The sequence below is a fragment of the Pleurodeles waltl genome, chromosome 3_1 (genome assembly GCF_031143425.1).
Source record: "Pleurodeles waltl isolate 20211129_DDA chromosome 3_1, aPleWal1.hap1.20221129, whole genome shotgun sequence".
NCBI classification, from domain to species: Eukaryota; Metazoa; Chordata; class Amphibia; order Caudata; family Salamandridae; genus Pleurodeles; species Pleurodeles waltl.
The window spans coordinates 1,943,173,757-1,943,192,202 of NC_090440.1; the positions used below are offsets into that span (position 1 = coordinate 1,943,173,757).

Consider the following 18,446-nt stretch of genomic DNA (forward strand, 5'->3'; position numbering starts at 1 on the left):
CACTTCCTGCCAGCAGAAGGCATGCCAAGGTCGGCAGGATGTACTGCTGCTGCCAGCTGACACATCTGCGGCAGCAAGGCCTTCATCGCTGGGCCAGATTCAAGACTTCAGCCTCTTTACATAGGAAGGAAAGGTGGGGAGGGAGATACTTGTGGCTGGAGGGGCTAGCTGCCAAGCAAGAGAGGGACCAACTTTGAGTGCTAGAGAAAGTAAGTCAGTAGCAAAGACACGAGAATCTGACAGAGAAGAAGGCATCCTCGGTGATGAAAGGCAAACCTGAAATGCTTCCTAAGCAGGCAGTGGGATGTCCCTGGTTGTCACTTTGACACTGGGCAAGGATGCTGAGATTTATCTTCTACTGGACACTACCATGGAGGATTCAGTGTTCCTTGTGATCGTTCTACAATCAAGCTCGGGCCTGCTTCATGGATATTTGTCACCCCTGGCAACAACAGAGGCCCACGTAAGGGAAATCTGGTGTTCCCCTTCCCATGGCGCCATTGGTGGCCACCTGCCAGTGCTATCTGCTCGAGAGCCGGTCCTGACGAGCCTTGGGTCCTGCTCATAGAATTGCTCCCTCCTTTACTTTTGCATCCACGTTAGAAAAGTCCAACACATAATTGAGCCTTTGCTTTCAGAAGACTCCAGGTGCTCCTACAACTGTTGTGATAAGACACAACCGTATTATAGAGTACATCTTGTGTGTACTCTGAGACAAACGTAGAAAATATGCCAATTTTCTCACAATTACGAATCAAAGAGTCTTGCAGCAGCATTCTTTTCATGGGTGTACTGGGCAGCCTGACTGCAAGTGCGGCTGCTTTGTTTCATTCCTGCACATAATAAGACAGAAGTTCTCTTTATGACTATCAGCGCATCAGTCGGACTATTAGTCCAGTAATACTAGAACCAACGGGTGTGCTGATCCCTAACTAAACATTTACTGGGTAGAGAGTCTACGCACAGGGATATCAAGCAACGAGCGCTAAAAGCTCAAAGTCGATATGAGACCACAGGCAGATGTGTGTATATGGGCAATGCCACAGATTCAGAGATCCGCATTCTGGAGTTTTGTTTCACACCAATTAAACCGACTGGAATAAAGACCTACAATACAATAGTTTGTAAAAAGAAATGTCCAAGAGTGGAACATACTTTTGTTCACAACATATAATCATCTGGTAGCCATACATGGGCGTGCAACGTTTAGAGTGACCTGCCAGCCCCAGATGAAGATATGCCTGTGGCCCTGGGAGGACAGGAAATGAAGGAACTTCTAAGCAACCCCCACGAGTCTTGTCCTACTGCTATATTAAGGTACAGAAAATTACCTGAATTTGACTTATGACACTAGCAAGTATCAAAAAATCTCAGTGTATCATTTGTAACTTGCTTGATGGGTTAATCACGGCCATACTTGGCTGTGTCTATAAAATACTTTGGTCAAAGAAATTTAACGGGGTAATAAAACACTGTCAGTAAGACAGAAAAACCTCAATGCAGCCAGCTGTTGCCGTTCCTAAAAGAAACAACAGGACTGAGAAAGATATTTAACATTAAAACCAGCTTTGGTAAGTAAGTAAAGGAGACAACAGGCCTAACTTACAGGTGAGTAGTAATTGGAAAATCCTCCGACTTCTGGATGGAGTGTTAAAGTCCTGAGAATAATCCAACAGTGAATTTCCTTAACCATATTATCCACTGCGGAGGAGGAAATTCCACCAGTAGATTCTCATCTGCATTTAGTGCTTCAACCAGAAACCATCACCAAACTCTAATTCAGACCTCAAGTCACATCTAAGTTCCTATACTGGATCATGTAACACTATCAAAAACCCAAACATGATCAGACGCACCTCTTGCAAACCCCCCCCCCCCCCAAGTGGGACGATGGCAGCGAGAAGGAGTGTCTTCGAGTGGATTTCTTACATTTTAGTTTTCATGGCCAAGCCACTGTTAACAACTTAGTCGGCCTTAATGCCATTTCAAATTATTTTTTTTCTTGGAATTTGTTTTACTTTGAATGTTCATTATAAAACTAAAAGGATTATGTTACTTACCCTGTAAGCATCTTTACGTGGCATGTAGTGCTGCAGATTCACATGCTCTGCATACTTTTGCCATCTAGTGTTGGGTCGGAATGTGTGCAAGTTGTTTTCCTTCGAAGAAGATGTTGTATTCACATGTTGTATTCACACGGTAAAGTGACCCCTCCTCTCATTGATACTGCGCATGCGCATCAACTTCATTGTTAGATTGTTTTCTTTCTGTCATTGGGTTCGGATGTGTGTTTTTTGGTTTTCCGGTTCGAGACCGTTTCCGGCTTCCTTTGGATCATTATACATCTCCATACTCATATGTATTGTTTTCGTTGGCATTCCATCCACATGCATCAAGAACAGGAAGAAAATCCCTCTCTGTCGGTTAAACAAGTTTTGCTCCCGGCCTTTGGGCCTTGCCCGATCGGCCTTCTCTAATTTTCACAGGATCGGTACATGTAAAGATTGCGATGCTGATGGAACGGACACCGTTTCGATTTTGTCCTAGCTGCCACGTTAAGTACCCGCACCCAGACCTCCATTCGGTTTGCTACCTCTGTCCTGACCACGACGAGGAAAGCTGGCAGGCCTGTCAATCGTTTCGATCAAAGAAGACACTGTGGGATTGTCGGGTGCATAGAAAAGAAATGCAGCGCAAGGAGTTGGAAGAGATACCTGACATCTTCGGTCTCCAAGACATCGAACCGCGTGAAGAGTTGTATGATGCTTCTGCGACGGAGGAAGAGGCCTTTTTTATTCCAGACTCCAAATCGGACTCTGAGGCAGAGATCAGAGTGCATACACAGGAGATTACATCAGAGCAGCATCAAGTGAGTACAAAGGCCCCTATCCTATTGACCAAAAAACATTCAGCACCGACCGAACATAAGGGTGCTGGGCCACCCCTGGCAACAGGCCATGGTAGGCGCCGAACAAACACCAATGATGCAAAGCCAAAAGCTCCAGCCACTCTTCAGACTCGTAAGGTTTTAACACCGAGCCAACCATCAACATGTTGAGTCCCGATGACATCAGCACCGACCTTTTCGGCACCAAAACACAAAGCTTCTTTGGTATCAAAACATTCGACTTCAGCAGCGAAATTGACTGTTTTGGCACCAGAGCCTATTTTACAGACAATGGCGGAGACACTTGATCCGCAACAAAAGACAATACAGACAGAGAGAGAGAGTTTTTTGTTTTTTTTGTTAGCTTTAGGACTGTGGGCACTTTACCACTGCTGACCAGTGCTAAGGTGCATATGCTTTCTGTCTAAAATGTATTGGTGATTGGTTTCTCTATGACTGGCATATTTGATTTACTAGTAAGTCCCTAGTATAGTGCAGCAGGTGTGCCCCGGACCTGTAAATCAAATGCTACCAGTAGGTCTGCAGCACTGATTGTGCCACCACATGAGTAGCCCTGCAAACATGTTTCAGACCTGCCACGGCAGTGTCTGCGTGTGCAGTTTCAAACTGCCAATTCGACCTGGCAAGTGCACTTACTTGCCAGGCCCATGCCTTCCCTTTTACTACATGTAAGTCACTCCTAAGGTAGGCCCAAGGGGCAGGGTGCAGTGTATTGAAAAGGTAGGACATGTACTGGTGTGCTTTACATGTCCTGATAATGAAATACTGATGAATTCGGTTTTCACTATTGCAAGGCCTTTCTCTCCCATGGATTAACATGGGGATTGCCTTGAAATATCTTTTGAGCGTAATTTTCTAGGGGGAGCAGATTGATATGTAGAGTTTGGGGTCTCTGAACTCACAGTTTAAAAATACATCTTCTGGTGAAGTTGGTTTTTGAACTGTGAGTTTGGAAATGCAACTTTTAGAAAGTGGGCATTTTCTTGCTTAACCATTCTGTGCCCCTGCCTGTCTGTGGAATACACGTATGGGTCAGGATGACAGTTGGGCTGTTTGTGAATTCACTCTAGACCACCAGCAGCCCGTCCCCCCTACCTTTTTCCTGACATGCAGAGTATCTGTCAGGCTGAACAAAAGTCAGCCTGACAAATACTCTTTTGGTTCAGGTCAGGCACCCAGGAGCTGGACATGCCCTAAATGCACAAACTCCTGGCTGCCTGAGTTGAACTTTGCTGGGCTGAAGAAGTCATAGCCCTCTGGGCGTGACCTCTTCAGCCAAGCAAAGGTGCCTCGAGGCCGTCTCCCTCATGACAAGGGGGGACGATTGCTTCAGACCAGGGCGCTTCAGTTTTAAGCCCTGAAGTGCCCAGGGCTGAGTATCAATCAGTGACACCTCATCCCACTGACCCCGTCCCACTTTGTGTCGACCTTAGGTTATCCAGTAAAGGAAGGCAGCAGTCCCAACCCTCCTGCTGAGTGCAGGCCTGACTCCGCCGCAGCACCTCCGAAGTCCCATCACAGTGTGAGTCCAGAGTGCTGGGTCACAGATATATGTGACACCTGACTCCAGCGCAGAATTTATACCCTCCGTGGCATGATTGCAACATCGAAAAGTTGACGCTTCACATCTTGACTGGCGGATTCATCGACCCCACTGGATCGTAAGGAACTAACGGCTCGCCAACGACACCGTATCACCTTCCCTGCCTAGCAGTAAGGAACCAACGCCTCTCCTCCCTGGTAGCAGTAAGGAACCAACGCTGCACCACCTCCAGCGTCACCTCACTTCCCCAACTACGTGCAACGTCTTTTGTTCCACATTGTTTCCCAAGGTACTGTACCTGGGGTGACCGGCCTGCACTTCCTCCTGAGTGGCATCAAACTGCTAGGAACGACTCCGTCAAGATGCTGTGATAGCACCAGTTGGAGCTATTGTATTTCTAAGTGCTTTACTGAGATTTAATCTTTGAAAATTTGTATCTTTACTTGTGTATGTTTGATTTATGTTGCTTTGATCTTGTTTTACTCAGATAAATATTGTCTGTTTTTCTAACCTGGTGTGGAGTCAGTTTTTAGTGTTTTCACTGTGTTACTCTGTGTGTGTATATAAAAACTTTACACATTGCCTTTGAGATAAGCCAGACTGATTGTTCCAAGCTAACAAGGGGGTAAGCAGGGGTTATCTTAGCTGTGTAACTCCCTTATCCTGACTAGAGAGAGGGTCTCTACTTGGACAGGGTGCCATCCAATGCCAATTAGAGACCGCATTTCTAACAAGAAGTATCTGCTCAAAAAGTGCAAGAATTTAGAGGTAGGTGCGTGTTTCAGGACTGGATGCAAAAAGAACAAGTGATGGACGGAATGCTGAACAATGTCAAACATTCACCCCCAGTACAGACATCTGGGCCTAAATCCGTCATTTTTTTGCCACCCATGCCTTTCCAGTTTGGACCCAGCCATATGCAAATCAGTCTTCGCCCTGTTCCCCATGGGAACAGCCAGCCCGAACTGCCAAGCCAGGTCCTCCCTGGACTGGACTGGAGCCAGGAGCGTGCATTATCATTCTGAGTGCATATAGAATCATGAGTTTATGTATTTTGTATCGTGGAATGTCGGTATGCATTTAGTGTGTTTAGTGTTGAAAAAATAGATTACGAATAAAGGCTCTTTGAAGAGCTATGCTTACATTAAAAATATTTATTAATAATAGTGTTATTTATTTTAAAAAGTTGAAAAGTTTGTGAACAGTTTAAAAACGTACTTACAAACACCTGTTAATAAATAATGTGTGTATGACTGTAAGACATACCGTTTGTGCACTATCTGAAATAGAAAATAATTCAGAAGTGTGTGTCGTGGAGACTGGAATGTGCGTCAAAAATATGTAAGGAGTTAAGAGTCTGTGTATTACGAGTTAAGTGAGGAGTGTGTAATATAATTCTGAGTGTATACAGTCATGATTGCGTGTGTTTTACAAATGAGTATGTCAGAAGACTGCCTTTGAGAAGTGTGTAGAGCCAGGAAACTGGAGGCAGGAATGTGTGTTATCTGTGTATTAGCAGGTTTATGTATCACGTTGATTGAACATGTAACAATAAGTTTGTGGGATGGATTGTATAGATCAGACAAATGTATTAGTTACAGCGTATGTGGAGTCACATGTGGGTGTGCTTGATGAGTCTGTCTCAGTGTGGAGAGTCAAAACTGTGCACCTCTGAAGAGTCTGTACAATCGGGTATGGACTGAAGATTGTGTGTGTGTGTGTGTGTGTGTATGTTGGGCTTCATGGTGTTTGCATCCGACATCGGTGTCCTGTGTGTATATACGATTGAGTGTATATAGTAGAGATTTAAACACGTATGTTAAGTATCTATATGGAGACTGCAATGTCTGTTAAAAACGTGTTAGGAGTGATGATGTTTATTTCACGAGTGGATTCAGGAGTGCGAATTATCAGTTTTATTGTATATATGGTGATAAGTGTGTGTGTTGTCTTAGAGTCATGAATCACTTTTTTATAAGAGCGCCTGGGTCAAGAGTGTGTAGAATCAGGAGTAAGGAGTTGAGTGTATTAGGCGGGTGTATGTATCATGCTGAGTGTATATGTATTAGAAGTTAATCATGTGTGTCCGGTGTCTATATCAGTATGTGTATCTAGATTTACAAGTGTGTGTGTGTGTCACAAATCAGGAATGTATGTCCTGCAGACGTCTGTACAAGTGTCTTTTTCGGGTGGAGTGTGTTCAGGGTGTTTATGTTTGCGGTGGTGTACTAGGGGCTGTCTAATGTGTCTATTCGCCATATTTGTTAGACATGTGCATCACTTATTGTGTGTCTGTATCTGTGTTGTTAAGTGTGTGTATCAGATAAGTGTGTTGGATGTATGTCTCATGTAATATGTGTAACATTCATATATATGAAGTATGTTGCCTATCTGACTTAAGTTTAGGCTATATGATGTTTTCAAACAGTGTAAAAGTCTAAAATGTCCTCAAAGGTTCACGTTTCCCTTATGTTTGTGGACTTTGACTATAGGTCATAAACTTTTGGAACTTTAAAAAAAGGCTAGTAATAGGTTTTAACTTAAATAGTGGACTAATATTGATGTGATATATTTTACACACAAACTCTAATTTTGAGTCTTGCTGAATATCAACCCCTAGATGACATACTGTTAATAGGCAACTGCACACTTTATTCACCTATGCCCCTTTTCAATGCACCGTTTTTTGGAGCACCTACAAATTTGAACTACAAACCATTGCTCTGCCACATTGATACATTACTTGGTCAATAAACTGTATTTACATATTGTACCAATATCTGATTATAACAATTACTGGCCTAGGGAAGATAGGCTATTTCCTCTCTCATAGGGTATTGTTGTGTTGTACATTTGATTAATTACCCCGATCCCCAGCATTACAGAATCGTCCCGTAATTCCATAAACATCAAAACTTGTAATCACCCATTCAGTGGTCTCGCAGATACAGAGGGAGAAAAAAATTGCTTTGGGAAATCCTATCTAAAGCTATCTACAACCATTGGGCGGTGGGAATCAAATATGCAAAAAGAAGAGGGAAAAGTGAAGAAAGTTATATGTATGAACAAGTAGCTCACCAGAACATCGAGTGCCGTGTTAGTTAAGACATACCCAGGTTAGCCATATCACTGCTTTGTTTTATTATTATAGTCTTCTTTACTCTAGACTCAGATTAATGGGGCAGATGTTGTTTTTGCTGTCTAGTAGTCAGACTACATATTAATCGAAGGACCCTGAAATACATAGGGGTATGTGAGCTTCTTGAATTCCCGAGACAGGAAAGTAATGTATGACCCCCATGCCTTTTCGAAATTGTCTACTTTGTAATTTATGGCTGCTGAGATGTTTCCATCTCAGGTGTTCCCATAATTTGCGCAGCCATGTAGCATATTCCGAGACAGTGCCAGACCGCAAACCCAAATAGAGCAGTGACGCCTCGTTTGGCAGCATACAGTGCCAGCATTATGGCTTACCCCCACATGACCGCATGGAGCATGTTTGGGAGGCCAGGGATAACGTGTGCTGGGGAGTGAGGTATGTCTGTATTGAAGATTATGTTTTTTTCAAGAGAGCACTTCCTGCCAGTATTGTTTATATTTGGAGATGCAGCACCGCCGTGGATTGGCTAGCGTGCCTGTGCCATTGCAGCTCCGCCAGCAATCACCTGATTTGCGTGGGGTTTCATGTATTTATGGGTGCCGGGGTGTAATACCAATTTAGTGTGGTTTTCAACATCCTTCCTTGCCTACGGCGCTGGACGCGGATGTGCATGTTCTGTAGAGTATGCAACACCATTTCGACTGAGGGAGTCGCAAGCCTAAATAGTTTGGACATATGAGACAGCACGAGCTTATCCTCTATTTCTGTGATCACCTATTTCTCGAGGGGGTGAGAAGTATGCCGGCATGTGGCTTAACAGTAGCGTGCGTCACCCAGTGTCTTTTATGTAGATATCTCATCCACTCCTTTTCAGGGATGCCAAAACAATTCTTAACATGTTTAAAGCACTGTACCCCTTCAGAGTTCCAGATGTCTCCCACCCGTTTACACTTTGCTTTTTTGTCATCCGAGGAGGCACCTCTCATCACGGCGGCAGAGAAGCTAAGATTGCTGGTAATGGGGGTCAGTGGAGAGGGTACAGAGATGAGACCTCCCAGAATGGCCACCTAGTCCCAGGCACTCAGGATACCCATAGTGATTGGCATGAAATAAGTACCCTCAAGGCAACAACAGCACCTTACAGATGTCTATACCCACAATGTGTTGGTCTGTGAAGCACCAGTGCTTTTTGGAGACCCTGTGTATATAATTTGGGCTGTTAAGTAGTAATTAGTGAAGTTGGGGACAGTAGGGCCACCAAGCTCCTGTGGCAGGTAAAAGTCTCCTTTTGTCGTTCAGGACTTTTTACCCTACCCAATTAAATTTTCCAGTAATGTCTGCAGTTGGTCTATCTGGGTATAGGGCAGGGTGGGCAGAGGTTAAGGTAGGAACACTACATCACATACAGGATTTCGAGAAGACTGGTTATTTTAATTGCTGCAAACCTGCATAACCATGACAGACTGCATAGTTGTCAAGACTGGAGATCTTTTCTGATGGATATTAATAAGTGAGCAGTTCTGGATTGCGATTTTGTCAGTTGAGGGATAGATCTTGATCCCTAAGTAATATAAATGTTGTTTTGTCAATGATAGTGGGCAGAGACATGGTTGTAGGTCCTGAGTTAATTGTGGGGTATTGAGATTCAGAACCTAACATCTCTGGAAATTTGTTTTAAAACTTGATGTTTGACCGAATACATCAACATTGGTTAGCAGTGCTGGGATTGAGCTCTGTGGGTTTGATAATATCACTAGTAAGTTGTCCGTGAAAAGGGCCAGTTTATATTCATGGCTGCTAAATTTTAGGCCTGTAATCAAGTGACTGGATCTATTTTTCTCAGCTAAGAGTTCCATATAGAGTGCAAAGAGGCGCAGCATAAGGAGGCAGCCGTGCCTCGTACCACTATACACCTTGAATGATACACCTTAAATGTCTGATATTGTGCTGTTCACTCGCACTTTGGCTTCGCAGAGAGAGTAACCACTCAGAACCCACATTTCTAATTTTGGGCCTAACCCTAGCTTACTAAAAATTCTCATCAGGAAGTGCCAGTGGGTGTGTTCAAATACTTTCTCTGCATTTATCTGTAACAGAAGTGTTGTTATCTTACAGAATGTGACATTGTCGAATATGTGTAGGGTTTATTTGGTATTGTCGCTGCCCCCCTTTCTCTGGTATAAAGACCACATGATCGGGGCCCATCAGCCCCTGCATGAACAGGTTCAGTTGTATTGCCTTACAGAATTCCTGTAAAGAACTTAGCATTTAGGAGAGATTTGGTATAGATAATGCACAGACTGAGGGGTCTTTTCCGGGCTGGGGATTACAGTTACTAACGCTTCTTTCACTCTCACTGAAGTCGCAATGAGCTGTAAAGGTGACTAAGCATCGGGACTATGAGTAAGCAACAGTTCCTGTAAAATGCTGGTGTGTATTAATCTGGGCTGTGGGCTTTATTCATTTGTAGTGTGGCAATCCGTGAGGTCAGTTCTTTCAGTGGGATATTAGTTTCTAGTGCTTCTACCTGCTGATAGATCACTACCAGTGTTGTGGATAGGCAGGACTGCATGTCTGTGTCTGGGGTGTCATCTGATGTGAATAGGGCCTCGTAGAAGTGTCTGAAGGTCAGGACGATATCCTTGCCAGCTATTCTTTACGCGCCCTTTGAGTTAGTGATTTCTAGAACTACCTTTATGTTACCTGGCTCGGAATTTGCAGGCGTTCAGTCTGCCTGCCTTGTTTCTCTCTTTATAATGCTGCTGGCGTATGTGGAACTGAGAATACTCTGCCTAATCCATGTATAGAGCTTCGAGTTGTTGTCTAGCAAGTGACAATTGTTGCCAGACCTCGTGTGCCTCCCGATGGTTTATGGTTTATGAATGACTTCTAAGTCTCTCACCTTCCCTTCAAGTTCTGTCCTCTTGCCCTTCCTGTCTTTATCGGGTCTCACTGCTATGGCAACATGCTTGCCCCATGATCATTGGTTTTTAAGAAGCTATGGATCAACCCCCGCATTTCAATTGGAGTATTCACGCTTGAAGAAATTATCGTTTAATCTCCAGCTAGGGCCTGAACTGTATGGTGGAGGATCTCTCTGAATTACATTTTTTGGGGAGTGGGCCAACACAGTAGATAGGCTTATTTCCGTCTGCTCTGGCCTGGCCAGAATGTGAGATGTGCCTAGGAATTAATCTAGTCTGGTACACGTCTGTGGGGATGCTAATTACAAAGAGTAGTCTATAGTGGCAGGATCAGGGTGTGCCATATATGTATAAGGGATTGATCATTTGGCCACGTCATACCACTGTTAGACAGTGCACCTGTCTGGCACTGCTCGGCATCCAGTGATGTATCAAAGATAATAAAGAAGTCACCCCCGATAGGCCTCCATAGCTGAGGAAGTTATGACCTTTGATAGGGCCTCTTGGATGAATGCTTCCTGATTCTCTTTGGGGGTATCAATTGTTGCTATGGTGAGTGTTTAACTGTTTAAGGATACCTGTATGGCTAGTGGCCTTCCTGTCATTTTGCCAACCATGTTCAGGACTTTTCCTTTAAACGTATTGGCTTACACTAAGGGTACTGCCCTCACCCTCTTGTTGGTACCAGAAGAGATGTATTGACTTGACTAGAGAGTCTTCTAGACCTTAGGAAACTCCAATCGCTATTGAGGAGGTGGGTCCCCTGTAGTAGCGAGACATCAAATGTGGAGTCTTTAAGTATTATAGAAAGTGTAGGCACTTGGCAGAGGCACCGAGGCCCCTTACATTGCAACTCAGTATTTTTGTCATTTTTGTCATCTATCTGAGGACTCACTTCCTTATTGCGCCCAGACATTTTTTCCAGGGAAAGTCTATAAGAGACTAGGGGCCATATGTACTAAAGCATTTTCCCATAGACACAGAATGGGTAAAACCCTTTGATACATCCGGCCCTAGGTGTATGTAGTGGGAGAGGGAACAGGGTTGTGCTTTATGGTGTTCCCAAAATTAAAATCCAAAGTCAAAACAGCTTGTGAAACTACCCCAACACAACTAGAGGTGAAGCTATCAAGTGGTCGTATAACAAAGTATTCTAGTAAGACCGGGCAAGTAACTTTCAAATTTAGGTGTGTTGTATGGTGCCTTCTACCATCCCAGCCCTAAGATGCTGAACTGCAGTTTGTCAGTCAGTTCTCCACCCATCCCCCCCAAATTGTGTACCTCCAGCCACCTTCAAGGAGACGGTATCTTACCTTCAATTACTTGTGGATTCAGTTTTTCGCAAATGTCTTTGCCTCCTGAAGATCTCATTCACCTCATCCCCCGCAGTATGTAAATTACAGTTCTTCTTTAACAACTGGTTTCTTCTTTGGAGGGTTTGAGAGACTTCTTTTTGGAGAATATCTTGGTCCAGCTTCCTAGCTGATGGTTTGTGGGTTCTCTGAGGTCTTGAGTGAGTGAGTGAGGTCTGCTATCTCGTCAATTTTGTAATGTGACATCTTTGCCTATCCACCTCCCCAGATGAAACTGGGTCTGTGGAGAGTCTTCCTTCTGCTTGAAACTGCAGATACATTCCACAATGTCTTGGTGGTTGTATGGAGAGCTGGACGAACAGCCCTTTCAACATGTTCTGTTGAGGTGGAGCTCGGTGTCCGTTATCTGTGACCAGAAGTGCCTAGATAGCCCTTTGGAATAGCTTTCAATGGCACCCTTTTCAGAGTCACAACAAGCATCTCTAATTATGATACTGATTACCTTGATCTATTCTGAGGTCTTATAGGATGCACTGCAGTCCAATATTTTGTTGTCTCAGATCTAGCACCTCTTGTCGGAGGGACTCTAGTTCCTCCTCTAGCATCCTTCGGAGTCTTCTACAGGGCTACTCGCTGGCCTAATTCTACCACTTCCTGTTCCAGCTTCTTCACATCTTTTGAAATATCTTCACACAGGGCTGAAAAGTAATTTCTAAGTTTGTTAAATAAATCTTCCATGAAGGAATGGGTAAGTGATGGCTATGTGGCTCCATGTAGTGTTCTCTGTGGGGAAGCATTGCTGCTCTCAGTTGTCTACTGATCCTTAGCTGGGACCCGTCTCTTTTCCACGGATTTAGAGAGTAAATCTTTTAAGTTTGTGTCCATTTTGTTCTTATGCCCTGCCATGGCTAATACGGGGATTTATTGGGCACCCTGGGGGTTATCAAACATGGCGAGTGCATTCCTCTTGTTTGTGGATAGTTGGTAATTCTACGAGTTCCAGAGCATGAGCCCTCCATTTGCGGTTTGTTCAAAAAGAGACCTGGGGATGGGTCTGTGTCATTAAGTTTGTCTGGGATTTCAAGGCACTGTATTTTGGCCATACTAGCCCGATAGTCCAATCAAGTGTGCGGCGATGTCCAGATCTCGGTTTGTGCCCACTACGTGGCCCAGATCTGGGGGTGCACATGAGATGCAGTGTCCATTATGGGGTAGGCCTGGACAAGGTCCTCATGAATGTAGGCAGCAAACTGTGTCAGTTGCTGGTTGGATGTTCATTTTCTCTGTAGGGGTGATTCCCTCATAAGAAGATATGGTTGTTTCTGGTTGTGAGGCAGACCAGCTAAACACACCCTCCTATGGCCACCATCCCGGAGAATGTGCTTGCTCTGCGCCTCTGGGGAGCCATGGACTATCAGTCAACAAAATCCCCTGCAGGTGGGGAGTGTCTATGTAGGATGTGTAACAACAGCCGAAGGTGCTTATCCCTGTGTTCATTACCTGTGAGGGAAGACTCTTGCTTCATGTCTGCTGGGAGCGAGGTGCACCATCCAGGCAAATGGTCCAGGCCGAGGCCACTTGCTGTAGTAGGATCTATATCCGGCGGTCTGCAGCCAAGGTGCTCGTTAATGCTTTGGGATGATCCTCATCTTAACGCCAGCATTGCTCGTTGTTGTGCAGGGGATGATCTCGTTTTGGTGCCAGAGATTAGCTTTGTGAGGATCGGCTGCACATCCATTCAACTTGATTATCCTACTTGGCCATGCCTGGCCACAGTAGCACACCCTCTCTGAGTCTCATGGGGACCCTGTGCAAGCCTAACCTGCATACTGGGGCCTTCCTGAATTTTCTCATTGGTGGGTCTCAGCTTTTTGTCTAGATGGTAGCCAGATGACAAGTGGCTGGGCCGTGAGCGGTGCTGTACAGAGGAGTTCTCACTCTACCACCATCTTGGCCTCGCCCGTCAGAAAATCGTTTTTTATTTGTGACAAAACAGAGAGTTTGGGAGGCAGATGAGATATATAATCTGATTTTGAGGTGCTTAATGTATCTGCTATGAATCTCCGGCGAGGTCATTATGTTTATAAAGCCTGACGCTACAGTCTGAGATCTATACGAGTACAGTGGGGGGGGGGGGGAGGGGGGGGGGAGCGGGGTCCATACAACCACACTGTGTACCCCAAAATGCAATTTATGTATCGTTCAATGGAACTGCAAAATATATATTTTTTCATGTCGGATTTGCACACTGTAGAAAGTGTGAGGGAGTTTTGTCTACTAAATGTCCACATCCTATAATTCAGTGGGTGGTCTTGTCCCATGGTCGGTTAAGGAGTTCATTGTTGTTTTGCGTTTTGGGGAACTGGTCATAAAATAAGCAAACTTTACTCTTCTGGATAAAACTGTCTGCACTCATTTCTACAGGAGGAGTCACAACCTGTTTGTAAAATCTATGTAAAGGACAGGAGTAGAAACTTCTGGATTTCATTTTTTTGTATAATTTTGGCCAATTATACTAATTGATTTTAGTGATGTCGGTGCTAAATTTGAACTTGTATCAAATTTCACATAACCTCCCATGAGGCAGTCCTTGACTGCTTATCCAGATCTACCAATGGAGAGCCAAAGACGCTATGGAGCCCTGCCTAAACACTACAGCCCTGAAATGTAAACCATAACGCCAAATGGAAGAACCTGTAGCATCAGTTTTGAATCTCACAGGTGCGCCCTACAACTCACAGGATCTAGAAAAAGCTTGGCAGATCATAAGTGGTCGGCTAAAAAAAAAAGTCAGAGGCAGGGGTGATGAAAGTTGGAAGATAAAATGAAATGAAGAGAGATGGGTCTTTAGTACAGAGGATTTACAGTCCATTTATGGTGTAGAATTATAAAAGTGCATCAGTCAGTCAGCCCAAAAAGGGAGAACGAGTGAGTGTGCGTTTGGTTTATTTGGCACAAAACAGTTTTCTGCTTTATCAGTGCAGGTTTGGGGTTCATATGATACAGAGAGGTTTTATGCCGATTTCTTAGCATGCCTATGTACACAAGTGTGTTCACCATCCTGTCCAGCTCACTTTTTTGCATCTTTAATACGTGGGCATGTGTGCACAAGCGCACCTGTGTTCAATTTACTGTGGATAGTGACAATGTGCTTCTTCGTATGTCTGCACGTGGCTGTGCGAATGAGAGTGTACAAAAGCTCGACCCATCGCTTACCTGGCACACAGCAGCTTTGTGCTTCTTCATTAATTCGTTCATATCCTCTTGATCTTCCTCCAGGCGCCCCTGTAGCTCATTCTTCTCCCTCTGCAGGCGGCTGAGCTGCTCCTCCAGCTACGAGGGAAACAAAACCAGAAAGAGTGAGTCTCAGGGACACCTCACAGGTAAAGCAAAAAGTGAAGCATTTGAACACGAGAGAAAACAGGGAATGTCGGTGAAGGAAAGCAGCTTTAATGTCATGATATTGTGTGAGACACAGTACTTCCATGACCTCCACTAGGTACCGCTGGAGTCCAGAAGCTGGCAGACCTTGTACGCGATACATAACATTTATAAACCGCAGACACTGCTGTAATCATATATGTCCCTGCAGCCCTCGAGCAAACTGTACAGCCCCAGAGGCAAAAGACAGAGCCTTAGGCACAAGACAACCTGACGCTGTAATCACAGGCGTCCCTGCAGGTCCTTGAATAAACTATGCAGCACCAGATGCAAAAGACAGACCTCTAGGCTCAGGAACAACCTGGCCACAAGTGACCAGAGCCGAGATAGAGCCTCCACAGGCCCACCTTACCTCATCATGAAGAAAAAAAGGTGCCTGGCCCAAGGGGAGTTGAAAAAAACCCCATTGTTTTATGAGAAGCAGGCCAAGGCGCCACACGAGAGCAAGAGCACCAGAAAAAAATATGAATCTAGCATGAACAGTAGAAATCGAGATACAGTTATGTTTTGGTTTCCTGGAGCTGTGGGCCTTTCTGGCAGTTACCTAGTTGCCTCTGTGGCACAAGAAAATCTCAGTTGCAACCTGTGCTATATTCACGGTGTCGGCATTGCACCGCTGGAAGCAACCCCTTCACATTGACCTGTGTCAAAGTGCAGAGAACGAGGTTTTCCAAAGACTGAGTTGGGATCAGAGTCCTTCCAAGACTGTGTGAAGCCTATCCCAATAGACTAGCTGGGGTATACACTGTTGTATTAATTCCTTTAAGGGTAGAACTTTGGACCGTTTGGCCCAAGGCAATTCCAGTTTTCCTTCAAATTTGCCACTCTGAATGTTATATCCAGCTCCCAATCAGAAGGAGGGAGATGGTTTCTGGAACTTAAGTGGCTAGCCTGCCAAGACAAAGCATAAGGGTAATGTAACGTTTTTATTAACTCTCTCCTTGGCAAACTCACATTATACTAACGAATATATCCTATGAGTTCAACTTTGACTGCTCAACTACAGCCACATTTCAACTTTACACATGTAGCGCTTTGTGCCCCAGCCCATCAGAAATCACAACATACAATCCTAAGATCCGAGTGTTTTATTTATAACGGATCACCAACTAGCCTCCGTTACTGTATGCAATATTTCATTATCACATTTCCAAAAACCAGCACATAAACAGCATTGCCCCATTACTGGGTATCATATAATAATCTCTTCCAGTTGTAACTATCCAACCACTCATTAGGTTTGTATTGCTAAAAATATATTATTTTTTGCTTCAGTGTCCAGTCCACCCCCATCCACTCTATACTGCAATGTACGGTCCTGGCTAGTCACTCCCTAGATGCCCGAACCCTCCACCACACCCATGTGAACCTCCATTGTTGTTCCATGAGTGTCATGGCCATTTATCCCATGACTGGTGCCTGGGTGTCTGGACTTAGGCCTCAAGCTCCAAAGGGGGAGGTCCTTTTGTTAGCTTTTGGCGGCCCTTCCAGTCGCTTCTCAGTATTCCAATGGGGGCTATGCGAGTAGCATAAACATGACCGCGGAAGGGAAGCACTGCAAAGAGGTAGCACTGCAAGAAGATGGCACTGCTTTATGGTGGATCGTCGACCCTGTGGGTAGTGTGCGGAGATGGGAAGATCTATAAGTAGGAATCTAGTACTAGTTGGCAGTGTTACTCTGGTACTAGTGAGTAGTGTGAGAACCTGGCCATAGTGAGGAGTGAAAGTAGCCAGCACCAGTGGGTAGTGTTGAGAGGTTGGCACTGGTGGGGAGAGTGAGAGGCTGGTATCAGTGGGTATATGAGAAGCTGGTATCAGTGGGCTTTATACGAAGCTCGCACTGATGGGTAGTGTGAGAAGCCAGCACTGGTGGACAGTATGAAAAGGTGAGACCTGCAGTCACTGTGAAAAGCTGACAGGGTGGCGACACCTGTGGGCATTGAGAGAAACTGACACTGGTGGGCAGTGTGGAAAGACGTAATTGATGGACACTATATGAAGAGGACCAAGGTGGGCATGGAGAGGCGCCGGAGGGCAGTGAGGCGCTCGTTCTGCTGTAGAGGACTTCAGGTCCGAGCACTCTAGAGGGGATTCAGGTTTCAGTGAGTGGTACCCACACTGTGACTTTTATGAAAGGCTGAGCAGCTCTCTACACGTGCAACCTCATACGGGAGGGACGTGACGGAAGCAGGAGTGCGTCAAGGGTGCTCAAAGGAAAGCTGCCCCTCACTGCGCCCGGTTCCTGACCCGCGGGCCCCACAGGCCCTCCGCCCGCCACGCGTGTAGCAGCACGGCCGTCTCCCCGGATCACGCGCCTGATCCCCAGACAGGAGCAGGGTGTGTTAATATAGAGTGAGTAATGCTGGCTTCAGAAAGCTAATGAATCTATTAGCAAATAATTCCAAAGCAAAATGACTTCCTTGGCTCGGGCGCAGGGAACATCCATCTTATTACACTGCCGCCGAAAAGGTTGGAAAATTCTAATGGGCTAAATTTATTAAGTCCCATTTAAATGAAAATGTAATTCTGTTAAGGGAATTTTTTCTCGGTATAATTAAGGCGTTCGGGCTAGTCGCCTGAAAACTGCTGATGAGTGTGTTTGTCACTTTTATGAAGCATCGCCGGTGCGCTACTGCCATTATCGAATGTCTGGTGTTTTATTGCCACGTCACCTGGGAGGGCCGGGATTACTGGCGTCGGTTCTGAGAGAGGGGGCACGCGAGAGGAGGAGGACGTGGGGAGCTCTCGTCAGCTCACATCACTATACGACGAATATGAGCAGCGTCAAATCAGGAAGCGAAATTGCTTTTTGGGGGGGGAGGGCTTAGGAGGATGAATGATCTTATGTATGTATGTAGCCACGTGCTCAGGTGAGGGCCTGCGCGTGACGACTGCACTCCTATAACATATGAGCTGATGGTGTGTCTGCTGGCTCCAAGCATCGAGTGAGAGACCTTACGTAGAACACGTGCTCAGGTGAGGGGTGCGCGTGACAAGATGAACGATCTTGTACAAGATACAAGATGGCCAAGTGCTCTGTTCACAACTAGCGTCGAGGGAGTGACTATAATACAGCACTCGGATGAGGCCTGTGCAAGAGATTGAATGAGTGACCTTACAACACACGAGAAGCCGCAACACAGACTGTTCACACCCAGAAGCAGGTAAAATAGTTTGTATAGCACAAGAGCTCGGGTGGGAGAGATGCTGTGTACCA

The 18,446-nt window shown here is 45.2% G+C and overlaps 1 protein-coding gene across 11 annotated transcripts in view; it reads right to left on the reverse strand.

The window, feature by feature from the left end:
- The window catches only part of MYO18A (myosin XVIIIA), an 805,500-nt gene that overhangs the window by 157,193 nt on the left and 629,861 nt on the right, over positions 1-18,446 (reverse strand). For all 11 annotated transcript variants that reach the window (XM_069226228.1, XM_069226223.1, XM_069226221.1 and 8 more), the window contains one exon: positions 15,005-15,121. In XM_069226228.1, the coding sequence (XP_069082329.1) occupies positions 15,005-15,121 (117 nt within the window). The remainder of the gene's footprint in view (positions 1-15,004; positions 15,122-18,446) is intronic.